At 47.2% G+C, this 17,957-nt stretch overlaps 1 protein-coding gene across 1 annotated transcript in view; it reads right to left on the reverse strand.

Annotated features, from left to right (window-relative positions):
- The window catches only part of LOC107124469 (uncharacterized protein K02A2.6-like), a gene marked incomplete at its 5' end in the record, with an annotated part of 55,472 nt that extends 41,221 nt beyond the window's left edge, over positions 1–14,251 (reverse strand). The window contains 4 exon segments of the mRNA XM_015427943.1: positions 10,698–10,745; positions 11,370–11,962; positions 11,965–13,527; positions 13,987–14,251. Of these exon segments, the coding sequence (XP_015283429.1) occupies positions 10,698–10,745; positions 11,370–11,962; positions 11,965–13,527; positions 13,987–14,251 (2,469 nt within the window).
- Between the last annotated feature and the right edge of the window lie 3,706 nt (positions 14,252–17,957).

Below are 17,957 nucleotides of genomic sequence, written 5' to 3' on the forward strand. Positions count from 1 at the left end.
GGGAACCTTTACCTAGCTGCCATTGTCATTCCGGTTCCTGTGTAGTTCCCTGCACCCCCTCCCTCTCGTTCCTTGTTTGCTTGAGTTATGTTATGTAGTCCGCGGAACTTGCCAAGGTCGTGCAGCTGGGTGTAGGGGGAGAGCTTCGCCTAGGATGTTTTGGGTATCTCGCATGTGAACTGAACCTGTGTTGACATTATAGAACTGTTGCGTTCCCATGCAATGGGCGCGAACTGTAGGGTCTATTCCCGCCAGCGGGAACTGGACCCATTGGTCCTTCTCCGGTTCAAATGTCTTTATTATGCCTTCCCTGGTTACCTGTAGTTATTCCTAACAATGTTGGATCCCAAGCATTCAAAACAACTCCACGTTGCAAAGCAAGTAAGGTTTATTTCAAAGCGTTGGTTTAACCAGAACAGGAGGGGGTGCAGGGAACTACACAGGAACCGGAATGACAATGGAAGCTAGCTGACACATATGGAGGAAGGTGTGGAGTTGTTTTCTGTTGCCCCAGAAAGTTGGACCTGAACCAATGGACTGAAACTAAATTGAAAGTGTTTTCAGCAAAACATTAGGGAGAACTTCCTGACTGTTAGAGCGGTTGTGGAACAGGCTTTCTCGGGAGGTGGTGGGCTCTCCTCCTTTGGAGGTTTTAAGCAGAGGCTAGATGGCCATCTGACAGCAGTGCTGATTCTGTGAATTCAGGCAGATCATGAGAGGGAGGGTGGGAAGGAATGATCCAGTGCTTAGCTCTCATGGCCCTTTCTTACAAGCCCAGGGTAATGCCGACCACCACTTTGGGGTCAAGAAAGAATTTTCCTTCAGGCCACATTGGCCAGAGATCCTGCAGGGTTTTTTGCCTTTCTCTGGGCACAGAGCAGGGGTCCCGGGAGGGAAAGAATGAAGGGGTAGTTTTGAATTTCCTACATTGTGCAGGGGGTTAGACTAGATGACCCTTGAGATCACTCCACCTCTATATTTCTGTACTTCTATGCGTGTTTGTGTGTGTGTAAAAATGTCCTTGGCTCATCTTAAGGCTAGGTAACCTTTTCTTCTCATATAGAGAGAATTTGATTTTGCTTATGATTTCCTCTCACTTTTTCTCCTGTAACTGATAAATAAACAGAAACAACAATAAAAAGAGAAGGAAGAGGAGGAAGCAACGGTTTACATCAGGTCTTGGATAAAAACAGAGCGGTGTGCATCGTCCACAAAGTGTGAATTGGTTCGAAAAGATCTTGGGTTGCTTACAACTCTCCCTGTGCCTCACGGAGTCCCCCCCCCCCAAGCTGGAAAGAGGGAGCCTCCCTTGAATCAACACAAAGAGCCCTCATTCACGATCTGACTGGGCTTTTTGTGAGTCAGGCTGTGTTTAAGTAGAGTGGGCCTGCTTGATAACTTCCAGTTTTCCTTTCTGCAATTAGTCTTCCCTCCCAGAATTATTACTCATATAATAACAATTTTCATTATGAATCAGCACTACTTTATCCTGTATAACATCCTTAAGCCACAGGAATGGGCTTTTAGAGGGAGATATTACTAGGAGAGAAGGTCTATTGAAGGCTATTAGTCAGGACAGGAAATCAACCTCCATATTCATAGGCAGTATACCTCTCGATACTAGCTGGTGGGGAGTGCAGATAATGGAGGAATGGCTGTTGTTACAATACAACACCTTTAAGGTAAAGGTAAAGTTTCCCTTGCTCAAAAGCCAGTCGAATCCAACTCTAGGGTTGCGGTGCTCATCTCCGTTTCAAAGCCGAAGAGCCAGCGCTGTCCGAAGACGTTTCCGTGGTCATGTGGCCGGCATGAAAAAACAATGCATCGCTTCCTTACCCAGTACATTTGTGAGGAAGGAACAGTATTTTGAAATCAAAGGCTAGTAACCATAATTTGAAGGGTGGTAGGCACTTGAGAACCATGGGGAAATAACTGACAGTGGAAAGCAGGAGGAGGAAGAAGAGACCCTCATTGTTTTATTGGGGGGGGGGGGGGCCAGCAAGGGAGACTGAGCGGTGAAGCCGTCTGATTTCTCCAAGGAAGCTCTCTGCCTGGACCCACAATGGGAACATCTGTGCCTCAGCCCAGCGCCTGGAAGTTGCTCTGGCCGCAGTGCAGATCTGGCGTCAACTCGTGACAGTAGTGGCCTTGATGAGGTCCTCTCCCCACCGGCTCCTCAGAAACCCAGCTGGACTGCAGCTCACTTCTGAATCTGCCAGCTTTGAACCGCTGCTGTAAATTCCTCCCTTTTGCGTGGAGCCGGGCACGACCCACGTGAGGAGGTGGGAAGGAGTTAAAAGCCTGGAAACAGCCGACCCTCTGTAACGTCCATGAAAAGAGTTTTCATAAGTCCCCAGCTTGAAACATCCTGTTACCAGGATCCCAGCTGCAAGCAGGTTCAATTCACTCCCTGTTCCTAGCAATGCAAATAATTCAGTGTGAATGGTGGCTGTCATCGAGACAACAATCAAGAGAGGGGAAGTGTTTTGTTTAAATATGCCATCCCATCGTCAACACAACCTCCACCCCCCATCTCATAGAATAACCTTCATATAATTGAGGGACGTAACCAAATGCAAAGGGGTCTAAATTATACAAAAGATGTCAACTCCCCCAACATATGTACTCTGCACGCTGTACATTCTTCTGCAATACAGGAGTCAGCTGTTCTGTGTTGTTTTAATCCCCACAGGTTTATTGGAAAGGCATTGGGGTAATATAGACCCCCCAAGTCAATTGAATGGAGAAAAAATACAGCAAGAGGGAAGGAAGCAGGTGTCAAAGGGGGGATGGGGTTTCCGTCTCCCATGAGTTCATCTCAGATTCCCTGCTTGTTATGGATAAAGCTGACACACAAATAATACTGCAAGATGGAAACATATTTGGTGCAAAAAGAAATAACCAAAGCCTGGTTTTGCACAAGGGCTAAATCAAAACTGGGGAATTTCCAGTCAAAACAGCAAGGGTAAGAAATTGTAAATCTTCCCTCACTAAACAGTTCAACTTTATTCATCCTGAGTCTGTAGGTACAATTCAAAAACAAGAGGTCTTAAAGAACTGGAGGGGGAGGGAGATTAGATCATTTATAGGACCATTTTTCACTCAAAGCAGCCCAACATTGTCCTAAAATGATACTAGGACATTGCCCCATGTAACCTTAAGCTAACCTTTTCTATGTCCCTGTTGTTCAAAGAGACTGACATAAACAGGTAAATAGACAAAGACCCATCCTGCCTGTGGGCTTGGAACGTCTGTTTTTAGCATATTGGGGCTTTTCCTGTCTAAAATATGGGGGTGTTTGGTGCAAACAGAAACCACATGAACTTTTCCATGAAACTGCAAAAACAGAATATGATGCTTACCTGTTAGTTACTTGTTACAGAATCAACACATCCTTGGACTAGGGGTGTGCAGCTAGAACTATGCTAGTCAACCACCAATCCAAACCGTGCCCATTTATAAATATCACAAATGCTCCGATTGGAAAATAAAGAATGGTCATAAACTTTCCATTCTGACCGTTACTCCAGAATGTTGCTGGCTGATTTTGCTTCCAAAGGCAGCAGGATAGTCAACAAGTGACTGAGTCAGAGTGACTGAGCCGATGTGTACCTGGCAAGATGGATTCAGGTGGGCAGCCCTGTTGGTCTGAAGCAAAGTTTGAGTCCAGTAAGGCACCTTTAAGACCAACAAAGTTTAATTCTGGGTATGAGCTTTCGTGTGCACCCTAGGGTATCTTAGGTAAGGATGTCATCTAACTAAAAGAATTAGCCAATCTTCCCATCTAAACAGGATCATGATTGGCCAGGGTCCAGCCTACCTGAGGGACCGCTTTTCTCCATATGTTCCCCCAAGGGCACTTCGGTCGGGAGGGTGTCATCTCCTAGCAATTCCAGGCCCGAGAGAAGTTAAATTGGCAGCGACCAGGACTAGGGCATTTTCGGTGGCGGCTCCTACCTGGTGGAAGGAGCTCCCGGAGGAGATCCGGGCCCTGTGGGACCTTTCTCAGTTCCGCAGGGCCTGCAAGACGGAGCTCTTCCGCCAGGCTTTTGAGTAGGAGCCGCCGCCACCACTATTCCACCTGTACCCCCTATGCCCTGGTGTACTAACATCTGTTTGCCTGGCCCCAAGGGTGGAGCGAGGTGCTTGGACACGCCTCTGAGGACAAGATCGCAGGACATAGCTATGTGAGGTTAAGATCTCCCCTTCTTGCTTAAATTTTGCTATAATTTGTTATGATATTTTATTGTAATTTATTGTTTTTAAATCATATGTTATTTTAACTCGGCACTCAGTGCCCTTGTTAGCCGCCCTGAGCCTGTGGGGTAGGGCGGGATATAAATGTAAATATAAATATAAAAAAATAAAATAAAATTTCTATATATATTGTTTCTACTTTCTGGCTACGAGGGTGGTTTTTTTCCTAATTCTATACCTGTATGATGTGTTTATATGAATAATTTCACTCTCTCAGGGGGAAACTGCTGGGGAGGGGCAAAGGTTTTGTTTGCGCCTGCTGACAGGCAGGGAGGACAGATGTGAAGTGTGATAGAGGCAGGAACTATAGCCTCCCTGATAAAGAGGGGGGGGGGGGGGGGGGCAGATGCAATAAGCTGCCAGTATGGGGGAAGTCCTTACTGGGGATGGTAGTTGCCACACATAATTCAGCAGTTTCATAAATTTCTGCAGACACCAGTGTGTAGGCATGAAGGTACTTTCTACAGTTACTCGCCTTCTGAGAAAGTGCTAGGTGCGCCAATGGAATTGGCTGCAAATTTTGCATAGCATACTGCAAAATCCCATCTGTCTCAATGCCGAATATTATTCCTTCTGTTGAGCACACAAGTCCTATTTATTCTGGGGAAATGTGTGCATTTTCACTGGGGGCAGTTGGTTCAATCCTTAAACTGTGTTTGGCATGCCATAGAACAGCCTCTAATCGATATAGGCACAAGAAAACAAAACTAAGCAGCCCAAGTTCGCCACCTAGTGCTCAATAATGAAACTGTGACTCTTATATTCACATGGCCATATGGGTGTGAAAGTTGGACATTGAAGTAAGCAGACAGAAAGAAAGCTGTTTATTTGAAATGTGGAGGAGAGTTTTATGGATCCCATGGATTGCCAAAAAGACAAATAAGGGTTTCTAGATCAAGTCAAGCCTTGGAGCTAAAATGACTAAATTGAGGCTATCGTACTTTGATCACATTATGAGAAGATTCACTGGGAAAGACCATAATGCTAGGAAAAGTTGAATGCAGCTGGAGAAGAGGAGGGCCCAACGTAGGTGTTGATTCAATAAAGGAAGCCACAACTCTCAGTTTGCAAGACCTGAACAAGGCTGTGAACGACAGGATGTTTTGGAGGACATTAATTCATAGGGTCACCATGAGTCAGCAGCGACTTGAAGGCACTTAACACACACACACACCTCTTTTACAAAGGAAAGTGCAGTTCAGAGGATAATTGTGATCAAGAAGAGATGCTGGAGTGGGAGCACTAAGGGAAGCACAACTCGTACAATCTTTGTATGCCAACAGAGTAAAAATAGGGCATGCACTCAGAATTTTAAACTCATATCATCCCTGTCCTTCTGTGCAAAATCCATGGAGGGCAAACTATTGGAGAATGAACAAATTAAATGTATAACAAACAGGCAAGAGCCTTTGGTAACATTGGGACACACTTATGAAGTCAGCCTTGCCTTGGGCTCATTCTCTGCTCCTCTGTGGAATGTTGGAATTGTAAGTATGCCAGTGGTGCCCATTCACACACACACACACACACACACACACACACACACACACACGTTATCTCTTGACGGTGTAGTGGAGAAATGTGTGCCTGTAAACCAGACCATACACAAGGATGCTTCTTGCTCCCACTGATTAGGCACCCAGAACGCAGCCACTCACAGGATCTCTGATATCTCAGTGCTGCTTATCCAATCAAAAACAAATGGGAAGAATCAGTGTTACTAATGTAGTGCGATGTATGAATACCCTGAAGTGAGACTAACAGGGCTGGTTTCTTAAAAAGGCAACCAGGTAACTCAGAGAAGGATTCTGGGGCAAAGAAAAACAAAACAATTGTAATTTATGATGTAGTAGTAGTACTACTAGTAGTAGTAATGATGATGATGATGATGAAGAAGAAGAAGAAGAAGAAGAAGAAAAACAAAACAAAACAGAGAAACAGGTTTAAAGCAGTCCTTCCTCATACGTTCAGGTCAAGCTGAGTATCCAGTTCTTCACCCAGTGTTGGGTTGTGGAACAAGATGAAGTGTTGGACAGCCAGTCAGACTCTAGTCCAGGAGATCTGGACCTGGCGTGGAAAGCCATGGCTGGTTGGCTCAGACTGAGTCGACTGAAATTGAATCCAATGAAGACAGAGGTCCTGTGCCTGAGTCAGAGCGGGCCAAGGTTAGGGATCCCTCTCCCGACCTTCGATGGGGTGCCACTGGTACCAGCGCCGGAGGTTAGGAGTCTGGGAGTGCTCCTGGATGCCTCCTTAACAATGGAGGCCCAGGTAGCAGCCACTGCAAAGTCTGCCTTTAACCAACTGTGGCTGATCAGGCAGTTGGTTCCTTTCCTTGAATGCAATGATCTCGCAACAGTGATCCATGCAATGGTCACCTCGAGATTGGACTACTGTAATGCTCTCTACATGGGGCTACCCTTGTCCCAAATTCGGAAGCTGCAGCTGGTGCAGAATGCAGTGGCGAGGCTGTTGTTGTGTCTTCCTGTGCGGGAACACATCCAGCCTGCCCTAAAAGCACTGCACCGGCTGCCCATAGCATACTGGATTCAGTTCAATGTGCTGGTTCTTGCCTTTAAAGCCCTATAGGGTCAGGGACCTATGTTCTCCAGAGAGCACTAAGATCGGGGTCCCCAAACCGTCTGGCTCTTCCAGGCCCTAAAGAAGCTAGGCCAGCTGTGACGACGGCCAGGGCCTTTTCTGTGGCAGCCCCTTACAGGTGGAATGAGCTCCCGGATGACATCAGGGCCCTGCGGGACCTTCTACAGTTCCGCAGGGCCTGTAAAACGGAGCTCTTCCACCAGGCTTTCTATTAGGGTGCCGCCTTTCAATATTGTGGCCCCGGCCCCCCCAATATCAGCACTCATTTAACCACTAACAGCCTGGCAAGAACCCAGACTATGGTGCTAGTTGACCACCCGATGCTGAGAGAACGCCACCATCTTTTATTAATATTTATGTGCCTTGTAATCTAAATGTTATATGTTATGGTTTTAATTTAACTTTTCTCTCTTAACATGTCTTGTTTTAATGTTTATATATATATTCTGTAAGGCGCCCTGAGCCTGCTACGGTGGGAAGGGCAGGATACTAAATAAATAAATAAATAATAAAATAGAGAGTAGGATTTAAATTTGCAGATTGGTAAGTGAGCTGTGGTGGCTCAGAGGTTAAGATGCTGAACAGCATGTTGTACATATTAGATTCCATGTCAAAAATGAAGTCAAATGAGGAGGAAGTTCTTGTATTTTATTGTAATGAAATACAGAAAACAGTTAGGCCAAAGGACCCATCAAAACTGACTGCTTCCTTCTCAGCATATTCAGGAAAAATGCCTCAATTAATAGGAAAACGATTAGACCAAACAGTTAACCAAAAATTGACAACTTTCTTCTTTTTCTTCTTCATCTTCTTCTTGAGCATATTCTGAACATATCCAGGAAATACATGATATTTTATACATGGACTGACATCATCAAGAAAACAATATTCAAACAGCATAATTGGTTACAAAAGACAGTGGTAATTTGATTAATAATCCTCTGATTGGCCAGATATAAAGAAACATATATCTACGTCAAACCAAGTGTTTACTTAACCTAACCTAAATGATAATGGGCAAGGAATCTTCATATCAGACTAAAATCTTATCTGACCCAGACATTGAAAGGTTTGCCCTATGAACTACAGAATCATGAACTTTGTACCTATTATGTTGTCTGCTAACAATATCAGACCTACAAGAGGAAAGCCTTCTATATAACAGGCCTTTATAACATCCTAATAAAAGATTACTTAAAGAACAAATCTATAAAAACCAGAGAAATACAAACATGAACAATCAAGAAGGAAAAAACCTATATATGAAAATCTTTATATTCCCATTCATACTACAATTGTGAGTCCCGTCTTCTGCTGCAAACAGGGACAGTTCCCTGCCCTCCTCTAAGTGATACCCTTTCAAATAGAGCTGAGCACCACCCCCTAGAGTTGGATTCAACTGGCTTTCAAGCAAGGGAATCCTTTACCTTTTACTTAAGTGACTTTAAAGAACAGTCACACACCTACTTGACAAGGATAAAATGGGGACGGAGCCATGCATGTCACCCTGAGTTTCTTTGTGGAATCAATCACTCAGTGGATAGATGAATAATAGAATCACCGAGTTGGAAGCCATCTAGTCCAACCCCCTGCTCAATGCCAGATCAGCCTAGAGCATCCCTGGCAAATGTTCGTCCAGATGCTGCTTAAAGACGGCCAGTGAGGGGGAGCTCACCACCTCCCAGGCAGCTGATTCCACTGCTGCACAACTCTTACTGTAAAAACGTTTTTCCTAATATCCAGCTGGTACCTTCCCACCCTTAATTTAAACCCATGATTGCGAGTCCTCTCCTCTGCTGCCAACAGGAACAGCTCCCAGTTCCAGTTTGGTGTGAGAGCCAGTTTGGTGTAGTGGTTAAGTGCGTGGACTCTAATCTGGGAGAACCGGGTTTGATTCCCCACTCCTCCACTTGCACTTGCTGATGTGACCTTGGGTCAGTCACAAGCTCTGGCACAGCTGTCCTTGAAAAAGAGCAGTTTGTGTCAGAGTTCTCTCAGCCCCACCCACCTCACAGTGTGTCTGTTGTGGGGAGGGGAAGGGAAAGGAGTTTGTAAGTTGCTCTGAGACTCCAAGTGAAGGGCGGGGTATAAATCCAATCTCTTCTTCTTCTTCTTCTCCCTGCCCTCCTCTAAGTGCAGCCCTTCAATTACTTAAAGTGAGCAATCATGTCCCCCCCCCCCCACAGCCTCCTCTTCTCCAGACTGAACATTCCCAAGTCCCTCAGCCTTTCCTCACAGGGCTTGGTCTCCAGGCCCCCAATCATCCTCATCACTCTCCTCTGCACCCCATATGGATGGATAGATAGAATTTAGGGGCATTCCTTATGAAATTGACATGGAACAGGAAAGTAAAGCAAATGTTCCTTATAGATAAATCTGTAGAGAATTTGTAGAGAAATTCATTATAGTAAGTTGGTATGACTAATTTCATGACCATATACATGGTGGAGTAGTCGTTAGAGTGCTAAACTAGGGCCCGGGAGACCCAGGTGTTGCCCAGCAAGGAGCTTTGTGCTCTCTTATGCACATAAATCCACTGTGTGTAAAATGTACAAAGGGGACTCTGATGTAAGGTGACCAGATTGTGATGCCAGACACGCGCCAGCAAGAGCCTGAGACGATGTGCCCGTGGTTCCCGAGGTTGCCCTGTTCCAGATGTGCTCCTAGACACATGAAACACTTCAAAACAGCCATCTGGCATTGCTGTTTAAACTAAGGACTCCTGACGCCATTACCGAACTCAAGAAGCTATATTGCCAAATACCGACAGCGGAGCATTCTCTGGATGACGGAGAATCTCCTCCTGAGAGTTTTTGGCTGTGCAGGTTTTTGAGTTCAAGGCAATTGAGCAGGAACATTAGGTGTGCAGTCCAAGCTGTCTAGCAGCTGGAGAATCCATGTATACTGCCCCTCTGAGCTCAACCAAGCATACGCTCAGCATGGTTTAATCTGCCCGAGTTTTGCTCCACCTACCCCTCAAATCCACCCTTTGTTATAGTGCATGGTTTATCTGGTTTCAAACTTGAGCCCCATGGACATTGTGCTAAGGGTTGAAGTGTCTGTTAAGTCCGTGCTTAACAATAATAGTCAGAGAGTGATTCAGCAAAACTCAAGTTTATTCAGCTCTTCAATCGACTTCTTCTGACACGGTACAACTCCTCATAGCCCGAACAGCTTGTCCATTTCAGCTGCTCGGTATTTAAACATTCCGGCTAATGTAGCCACACCTACTGTACATTAAACCAACCTATCAGGTTGACCGCATGAACGACCAATCATAAGCGGTCCCGCTTACATTCATTCAAATCTGATTGGCCACAATACTTTTCGGCGCGAATCCCTGCCGAAGCTTGAAGCTTTGCATGGCTTCTCTATGGGAGGATTCACATACCTCCTCATGCATTCAGGGCAGCATCTGAATACATTACAATTCCCTCCCCCCTAAGCAAAAACAACTACGAACAATCATAATCGCTCAGGTAGGAAGGTGCACGTCTCGTTCTCTGAGACCGTCTTGGTGGACTCGGCTCAGGGCTAGATTCCGTCAGTGGCACTTCGGTTGGCTCTGGGACCTCAGAGCCAGGAACACTTCCATCCGTTACACTTAGTTCGAGAGGAGGGGTCTGCCCAGCCTCGGGAACAGTGCTGATGCCCTCAGGTCCGTCAGCACTCGCCTCCAGGGGAGGTCTCGGAAGGTCCTCGGGGTCTATTGACTCAGTTGGCAACGCGTTGGGTCGGTCAGTCGCCCACCGTTGCCTCAACTGGTCTATGTGCCTACGCCACTTGCGACCATCAGCAAGTCGTACCACATACATTCTGGACCCAACAGTTTCAACAATAGTGGCTGGGAGCCACAAGTGACCACTGGCATAATTTCTCGCATACACCTTGTCATCTTTCTCATATATGCGTACCTTCGTTTGTTCACTCTGCTGTGGTGGTTTAAGGTACTTCAGGTCCGGGTGCAACCTATCTAATAGGGTTGCCAGCCTCCGGCCCATCAGCATTTCGGCCGGACTGCGGCCAGTTGCTGAACAAGGGGTAACATGCTGTCTGAGCAAGAACGAAGCTAGCTTTACCCCCCAGTCACCATAAACCAATTTACTCAGTGCTTCTTTGGTGGTTCTTACCATTCTTTCCGCCTGGCCATTCGAAGCCGGGTGGAATGGGGCCGATGTAATCTGCCTGATTCCGTTATCAGCCAGAAATTTTTCAAACTCCATAGATGTAAATTGCGTCCCGTTATCACTGACCAATACATCGGGTATACCATGGGTCGCAAACAGGCGCCGCAGCACATTGATGACAGACCCGGAAGTGGTGGAATGCATGTGCGCAACCTCCAACCATTTCGTATACGCATCAACGATAATAAGGAACATTTGTCCCTGAACTGGCCCCGCAAAATCTAGGTGGAGCCTCGACCAAGGTTTTCCCGCCGACTCCCAACGCTGCGGAGTGGCGGTTGACGGCTCAGGCCTAGCCTGCTGACAGGGCTCACACACTCTGACCCAATCCTCGATTTCCGCATCAAGCCCGGGCCACCACACATAACCACGGGCCAGTGCCTTCATGTGGACCATGCCTGGATGGCCCTCATGGAGTGATTTCAGCACTTTTTGTCTGAGGCAGTGAGGCACCACCACCCGGTTTCCCCACAGTAAACAGCCCTTAGACACAGACAGCTCGTTTTGGCGCGCTTTGTACATGCGAAATTCCGGCTCCATAGCACCCATCGGCCACCCCCTCCAAACCCAGTTAAGAACTCCCGCCATTACACTGTCCTTAGCCGACGCAGCGGCAATGTCCTTGGAGGTGATGGGTGCTTGCGGCAGTTCTTCGATGGCCAACACAGAGGCCGTTGGCGCAGGGTCCAAATCTCGGCCGGGCAGCGGGCAACGACTTAATGCGTCCGCATGTCCGATGGCCTTGCCCGGCCGGTGCTCCAGGTCATAGTCATAGGCCGACAAAAACAAGGCCCAACGGAGCATTCTGGCAGACATTATGCTTGGGAGTTGCCGGTCCGGGGCAAAGATCCCAAGCAGCGGCTTGTGGTCCGTCACAAGTAGGAAATGTCTGCCATACAAGAAATCGTGAAATTTTTAACTGCTGATACCAGCGCCAGTCCCTCTTTGTCTATTTGAGCATAGTTCTTCTCAGCTTCAGATAGCGACCTTGAGTAAAACGCGACGGGGGCCTCCCGTCCGTCTTCCAGTACATGACTCAATACCGCCCCCACCCCATAAGGAGAGGCATCTGCGGCCAAAACCAACAATTTCTGGTCATCGTAATGGGTCAACACTGCATTTGATGACAACAATGATTTCACCCCTTCAAACGCCTTTTTCTGTTCAGCACCCCACCGCCATTTTGCGTCCTTGTGAAGGAGCGCATGTAAAGGTGCCGCCACGGACGCCTTGTGGGGGAGAAAGGCGTGATAAAAATTGAGCAGCCCGAGGAAGGCTTGCAGCTCTTTTTTATTCATGGGGCAAGGGGCATTTTTGATAGCTCTCACCTTCTCGTCTGTGGGGTGTACGCCATTTTGGTCCACTCTGAACCCCAGGAATTCCACGCTATCCACCCCTATCAAACATTTGGATTGTTTTACTTTCAATCCGGCCTTACGGAAACGCTTGAGCACTTCTCTGACCCTGTGCATAAGTTCCTCATCGGATCTCCCCGCAATGAGAACGTCATCAAAATAAGGGACCGTCCCTGGTACCCCCCTCAACAGCCCTTCCATGAGGCCCTGAAAAATCCCTGGGGCCACGTTCACACCAAATTGGAGCCTGTTTACTTTGAACGCCCCCCTGTGTGTTACAATGGTCTGTGCCTCAGCAGCTTCCTTGGTCACGGGGAGCTGCTGGTAAGCCTGGGCCAAGTCGAACTTCGCAAAAACTTCCCCCCCCCCCAACGATGCCAAGACATGGCTAATTACCGGTACTGGGTACGAGTGCTGCTGCAATGCCCGATTTATGGTGCATTTGTAGTCAGCACAGATGCGTACTGACCCGTCCGGCTTAACAGGGGTCACAATGGGGGTCTCCCACCGACTGAAGGGAACTGGCTCTAACACGCCCTGCTCGATGAGCTTGTCCAGCTCTGCTTCAATTCTGGGCTTAAGAGGAATAGGAACCTTCCTATACTTGAGGCGAACCGGCCTCACGGCAGGATCAAGTTCAAACGCTACTGGGGGTCCCGTATATTTTCCCAGGCCACCCCCAAACACATCAGTAAATTCCTTATACAGTACAGCCCATTTATTCTTCGTTACACTATTAATGCCAGAAATAGCAATTCCCAACGGTTCAAACCAGTCAAGCCCCAGCAAATTCACTCTGTTCCCCTCAGCCACCAACAATGAAAGGGTCGCCCGCTTCCCCTTAAACTCAACTTCAAACGTATCCCTCCCTGCCAGAGGTATACGCTTGCCCTGGAAGTCGGACACTTGTGTGTCTGCTGGCTTCAGCCGGCGACGACTCCTGGTGGGGAACAACTGCTGCCACGACTTGGACGAAATCACGGTCACCGACGATCCCGAGTCGACCTCCACACCGCACGGAACGCCGTCTAGATGGACCGTCACGTTGATCTTGCCGGTGCCTCCGATTCGTTGGACCGAAGGTGCGCTTGATCGTACGACCTGGCAGCTGGTTTCATGCTGTGCGGCTCGGGAACGTTGCTACCTGGGCTTGTTTGAGGGCGTTGAAACTTTTGGCGCTCTGCAAGCACGAGCGATGTGGCCCCGCCTTCCGCATGCTCTGCAGTCGACGTCCTTGGTCCAGCAGCTTTCTCTGGAGTGCTTGCCGCCACAGCCGGTGCAAGGAGGAGTGGGCGAAGTCCTCACTTGGGTCCGCTGGTTCGCAGGCCCTTTCACAGCGCAGACGTCTTCAGCCGCGCCCTCACGCTCTCCTTCGGACCCCTGGTGGTGAACGCGTAGCTCTGTTGCAGCCAGACGCTGACGCACCTCACGGGTCGATTTGTCCGCTGTCTCCGCTGCGATGGCTTCATTGTAGGCGTCGGCCCAGGTCAATTTCGCCTTTGCGAACAGGCGCTGCTGAAGCCGCTCGTCCCGCATGCCACACACCAGCCTGTCTCGCAGGGCCTCCTCTACGTCGGCGAAGTTACACGGTCTGGCCGCTTTACGTAGAGCCGCTACAAAATCGGACACCGTCTCGTTGGGCGCTTGGTTCCTCTTGAAGAACGCGTGCCGGCTAGCGATCTCCGACGGTTGCGGGGAGAAGTGTGCCTTCAACTTCTCCGTCAGCTCTTTGAACGGCACTGTTCCGATGTCCGCTGGTGCCACCAGAGACCTGGCGACATCGAACACGCTCTTGCCACAAGAGCTCAGGAGGGTGGCTCGCTTCTTCTCCTCCGTGGTGATGTCGTTCGCTTCGAGGTGGAACCTGAACCTCAGCAGGTAGGCATCCCAGTCCTCGGTCGCTGGTTCGAATGCCTCGAACTTCGGGCTATTGGCCATAGCTGCGATCGCTGCCACCGGTGCTGGTGGTGCCTGTCGCTGCTCTGCCACGACGAGCTGCTGCTCTTGGTTGTCCGTCGTTGGGTCGGGACCAGCGGGGCTGCCTACCCGCTCCTGGATCCCACCTTCGTCGCCAATTGTTAAGTCCGTGCTTAACAATAATAGTCAGAGAGTGATTCAGCAAAACTCAAGTTTATTCAGCTCTTCAATCGACTTCTTCTGACACGGTACAACTCCTCATAGCCCGAACAGCTTGTCCATTTCAGCTGCTCGGTATTTAAGCATTCCGGCTAATGTAGCCACACCTACTGTACATTAAACCAACCTATCAGGTTGACCGCATGAACGACCAATCATAAGCGGTCCCGCTTACATTCATTCAAATCTGATTGGCCACAATACTTTTCGGCGCGAATCCCTGCCGAAGCTTGAAGCTTTGCATGGCTTCTCTATGGGAGGATTCACATACCTCCTCATGCATTCAGGGCAGCATCTGAATACATTACAATTCTTTTCTAGAAATCTAACTTTTAAATGTATTTATGTGCATCCTTGTCTAGTTTTTCTTAAATTAAGAGTTTTACCCATCATGCATAGAAGTTTATGCATTTGGATACATAGCAACTCCCGGCCCTGAAAAGCATGCACCATTCAAACAGTGTGTACTCCCTTGTCAGGGCCTGTGTATGTGTCAGTCATCCCAGGAAGAATCCATTGGGGATCTTCCTGAAGGGTTTTGTGCTTTTGTACTTGGTTCTATTCTTTTGACTGTAATAGTTAAAGGCCTCCCACAGGAAGCCTTCAGTTTAAAAAGGGGTACACCTTGACAGCGTCCCCCTTGGAGCCGAAAAGGCCCCAGTTAAAAGGAGAGACAATCTCCTGATCCATTTCCTTGAACTCAATACTTACACAGCCAAAGCTGTGCAGGAGAATCCTGGAGTGCAGTCCCCTGAGCTCAAAGTATGGATCAGAAGACCCTCCCCCTCCAAAGGGGAGAATGGTTTGGCCTCTCTGCGTTAGGCACGGGCTACACAGAAGCATCATTCCATATTACAGTTTTGTCTTTCCATGCCTTATACCACGTAAATTAGATCTTCTAAATGCAATGCCTTAAGCAGTGTCATCATTCTGTGTATCCTAAGTCATGATGTGCTTTTAAAAATGAAATTTTAACTTAAAAGTACTGTACCCATGATTCCTTGAGAGCGGTGGGGGGGGCGCCTCCCTATTATGTATATTTGGCTCCTTCCTCCCGGCCGAGCTCGCCAATGCACGAGCTGGAAAGGAACGAGTACTCTCAAAGTTATCATGTGATGGAGAGAAGGAACTCCACCGCTCTCGAAGACCCAAAGAATTCCGAAGTGTGCCTTATAGATTAGATACAATGTAAAGCAGTGCCTCCCTCCCATTCCAAAATTAACCAACGGCGCCCATAGGCACAGTGAACTGTTATGCGAACATCTCTTGATTGTCTATCTAATTGTGTGTGTGTGTGCATGTGTATTGTTTGTGTGTGAAGAATCTCCAGTAAAAAGAAAACATTTTATACTGAAGCCAGCCTCTGTGTCTATTTCCAGTATCTCGGGAAGAAGCGGGACCTCTGTATATACAGGTGTTTGCTCCCTTTTTGCCTATTGCTATTTATTATATACCTCATATTCCCCAAAACTGATAAGAACTCAGAGCAATCAGGCTAACACAGGCTCAAATCCTCTCATGGGGTGACCTTGGGCCGGTCTCACTCTTGCTTCTCGCTCTCTTCTTCTCTTGCAGCCTAACCTGCCTCAAAGGAGGCAAAATGAAGGAGGAGAGAGTGGGGAACTCCTTAGGGGAGGCATGAGATATAGTGTAAGAAGTAAAGAATATAGAAATGTCCATAATAAAAACTACAACCAAAAACCCGCAGGTAAGATAGATATTTCTAGTCAGATTTGGGCAAAAGTGTTATCACCACAAACAGCTACATGATCTTTCCTCCAAATCCCTTGAGGAAGGAGGAGGAGGAGGAGGAGAAGTGTGTGTGTGTGTGTCATCTTTATTCTCTTTTTTCCCCCTCCCCCTATTGGATTTTTTTTCAGACTACAAAACTACAACAGAAAATATAGGAAAGGGAACTACATCTAGGGAATAAAGAAAAAAGACCCACAACTAACTAAAAACCCAAGAGTAGGAGATCATACATCATCTTAACACCATGCTATTTTCAAAAAGCTACTAATAATACAATGAACTTAGTCGGTTGTGTTAGATTAATTATCGTTTAAAGAAATTCCCTGAGCATCCCCAAGTTATTTCAACATTTTTTCAGGCACAAATCAGAGTCCTTCAGTCCTTATTTATTTTTATCTTTTCTAATCCTCCGTTTATAAGGGCTTTTGGGGGCAGCTGCCCACTTTTAAGAGTGGGAGTCCTCGTCCGAAGACCCCGAGCCCAACTCGTCATCAGATTTGCTTTCTTTTTCCTCCTCTTTGACCTCTTCTGGTTCCTCAAGCTGTGTCCGCAGAAATTCACATGCTTTAAAAACAGAGTCAATCTTTTCTTTTTTATCATTAATCTTGAAAATGACGCCTTCTGGGGTTAACCACCTGCAACTGATGCCATTTGTTGGTAAGAAAAGGATTAATTCTTTATGGTTCTTTCTCTTCTGTCTTGTATCAAATGGAATATCTTTTAAAATCCTGATATTATTGCCCCCAATTTTCAAGACTGTTCCCGAATTTGCTTTCAAAATAGCATCTCTTACGTGTCTCTTCGAGAATCTGACCACTATTTCCCAAGCCAGATTATTTTTCTTAATGTACGATGAATAGGACCTGTAGACCACATCCATCTCGCTGCAAAGGTATTCCACTGTTAAATCTGTCATTGGGGCTATTGCTTCACTCGGCCGTTGCTTCAGATTCTCTCCTTCAATTTCCGGGACCCCTTGAAACCATAGGACCAAATTTGCTTTATCCATTCGTAGCTGTAAAAGCTTTGACTCTTCTGTAGCTGGCTTCATTTCCAGCTTTTGCACCTTTTTCTTAATTTTTTTAGTAGTGACGTCCATTTCCTTCACCTTCTCTCCCATTTGCTCTGTTGCTTTTAAGGATTGCTACAAACAAAAAGGAAGGGAAGGGGGAAGGGGAAAAAAGGGGGGGGAGAAAACTCAACCCAAAAAGTTGCTATGGATCCACAAGGGTTATGTATGTCAAACTTGTAATTGGAATTGTGACCACTGAAGTAGGCCCTTTGGGGGGGCCGAAACGCGTTTGGTTCAGTTGCACAGCACTAACCCATCTATGTATGAATGTTGAGAAGTTTTTTATGTCTGAATGGTATATTTTTAATGAGTCTAAGTTTTAAAATGTGTACACCTGAATAAATTTTGTATTTTCATAATATTTAGTGTCAGCTTAACCCTTGTGGATCCATAGCTTTTAAGGATTGCGTCAGTTGCATCAGCTGCGCTGCCATACTCTGCCCAATTACTGACAGTTGTTTAATGCCAGTGATCTCGTCCAGCAGGGTGCGCAGGGAGTCAGCCAAGAGTTTTGAGAGCTCAGTGACCTCATCCGTTCGAGGACTGGCCCCTAATTTTGATTTCAGGAGCTTCTCTTTCTCCAGTTTCTTTCCCGCC

This window comes from Gekko japonicus, unplaced genomic scaffold (assembly GCF_001447785.1).
Source record: "Gekko japonicus isolate JY-2015 unplaced genomic scaffold, Gekko_japonicus_V1.1 scaffold789, whole genome shotgun sequence".
NCBI classification, from domain to species: Eukaryota; Metazoa; Chordata; class Lepidosauria; order Squamata; family Gekkonidae; genus Gekko; species Gekko japonicus.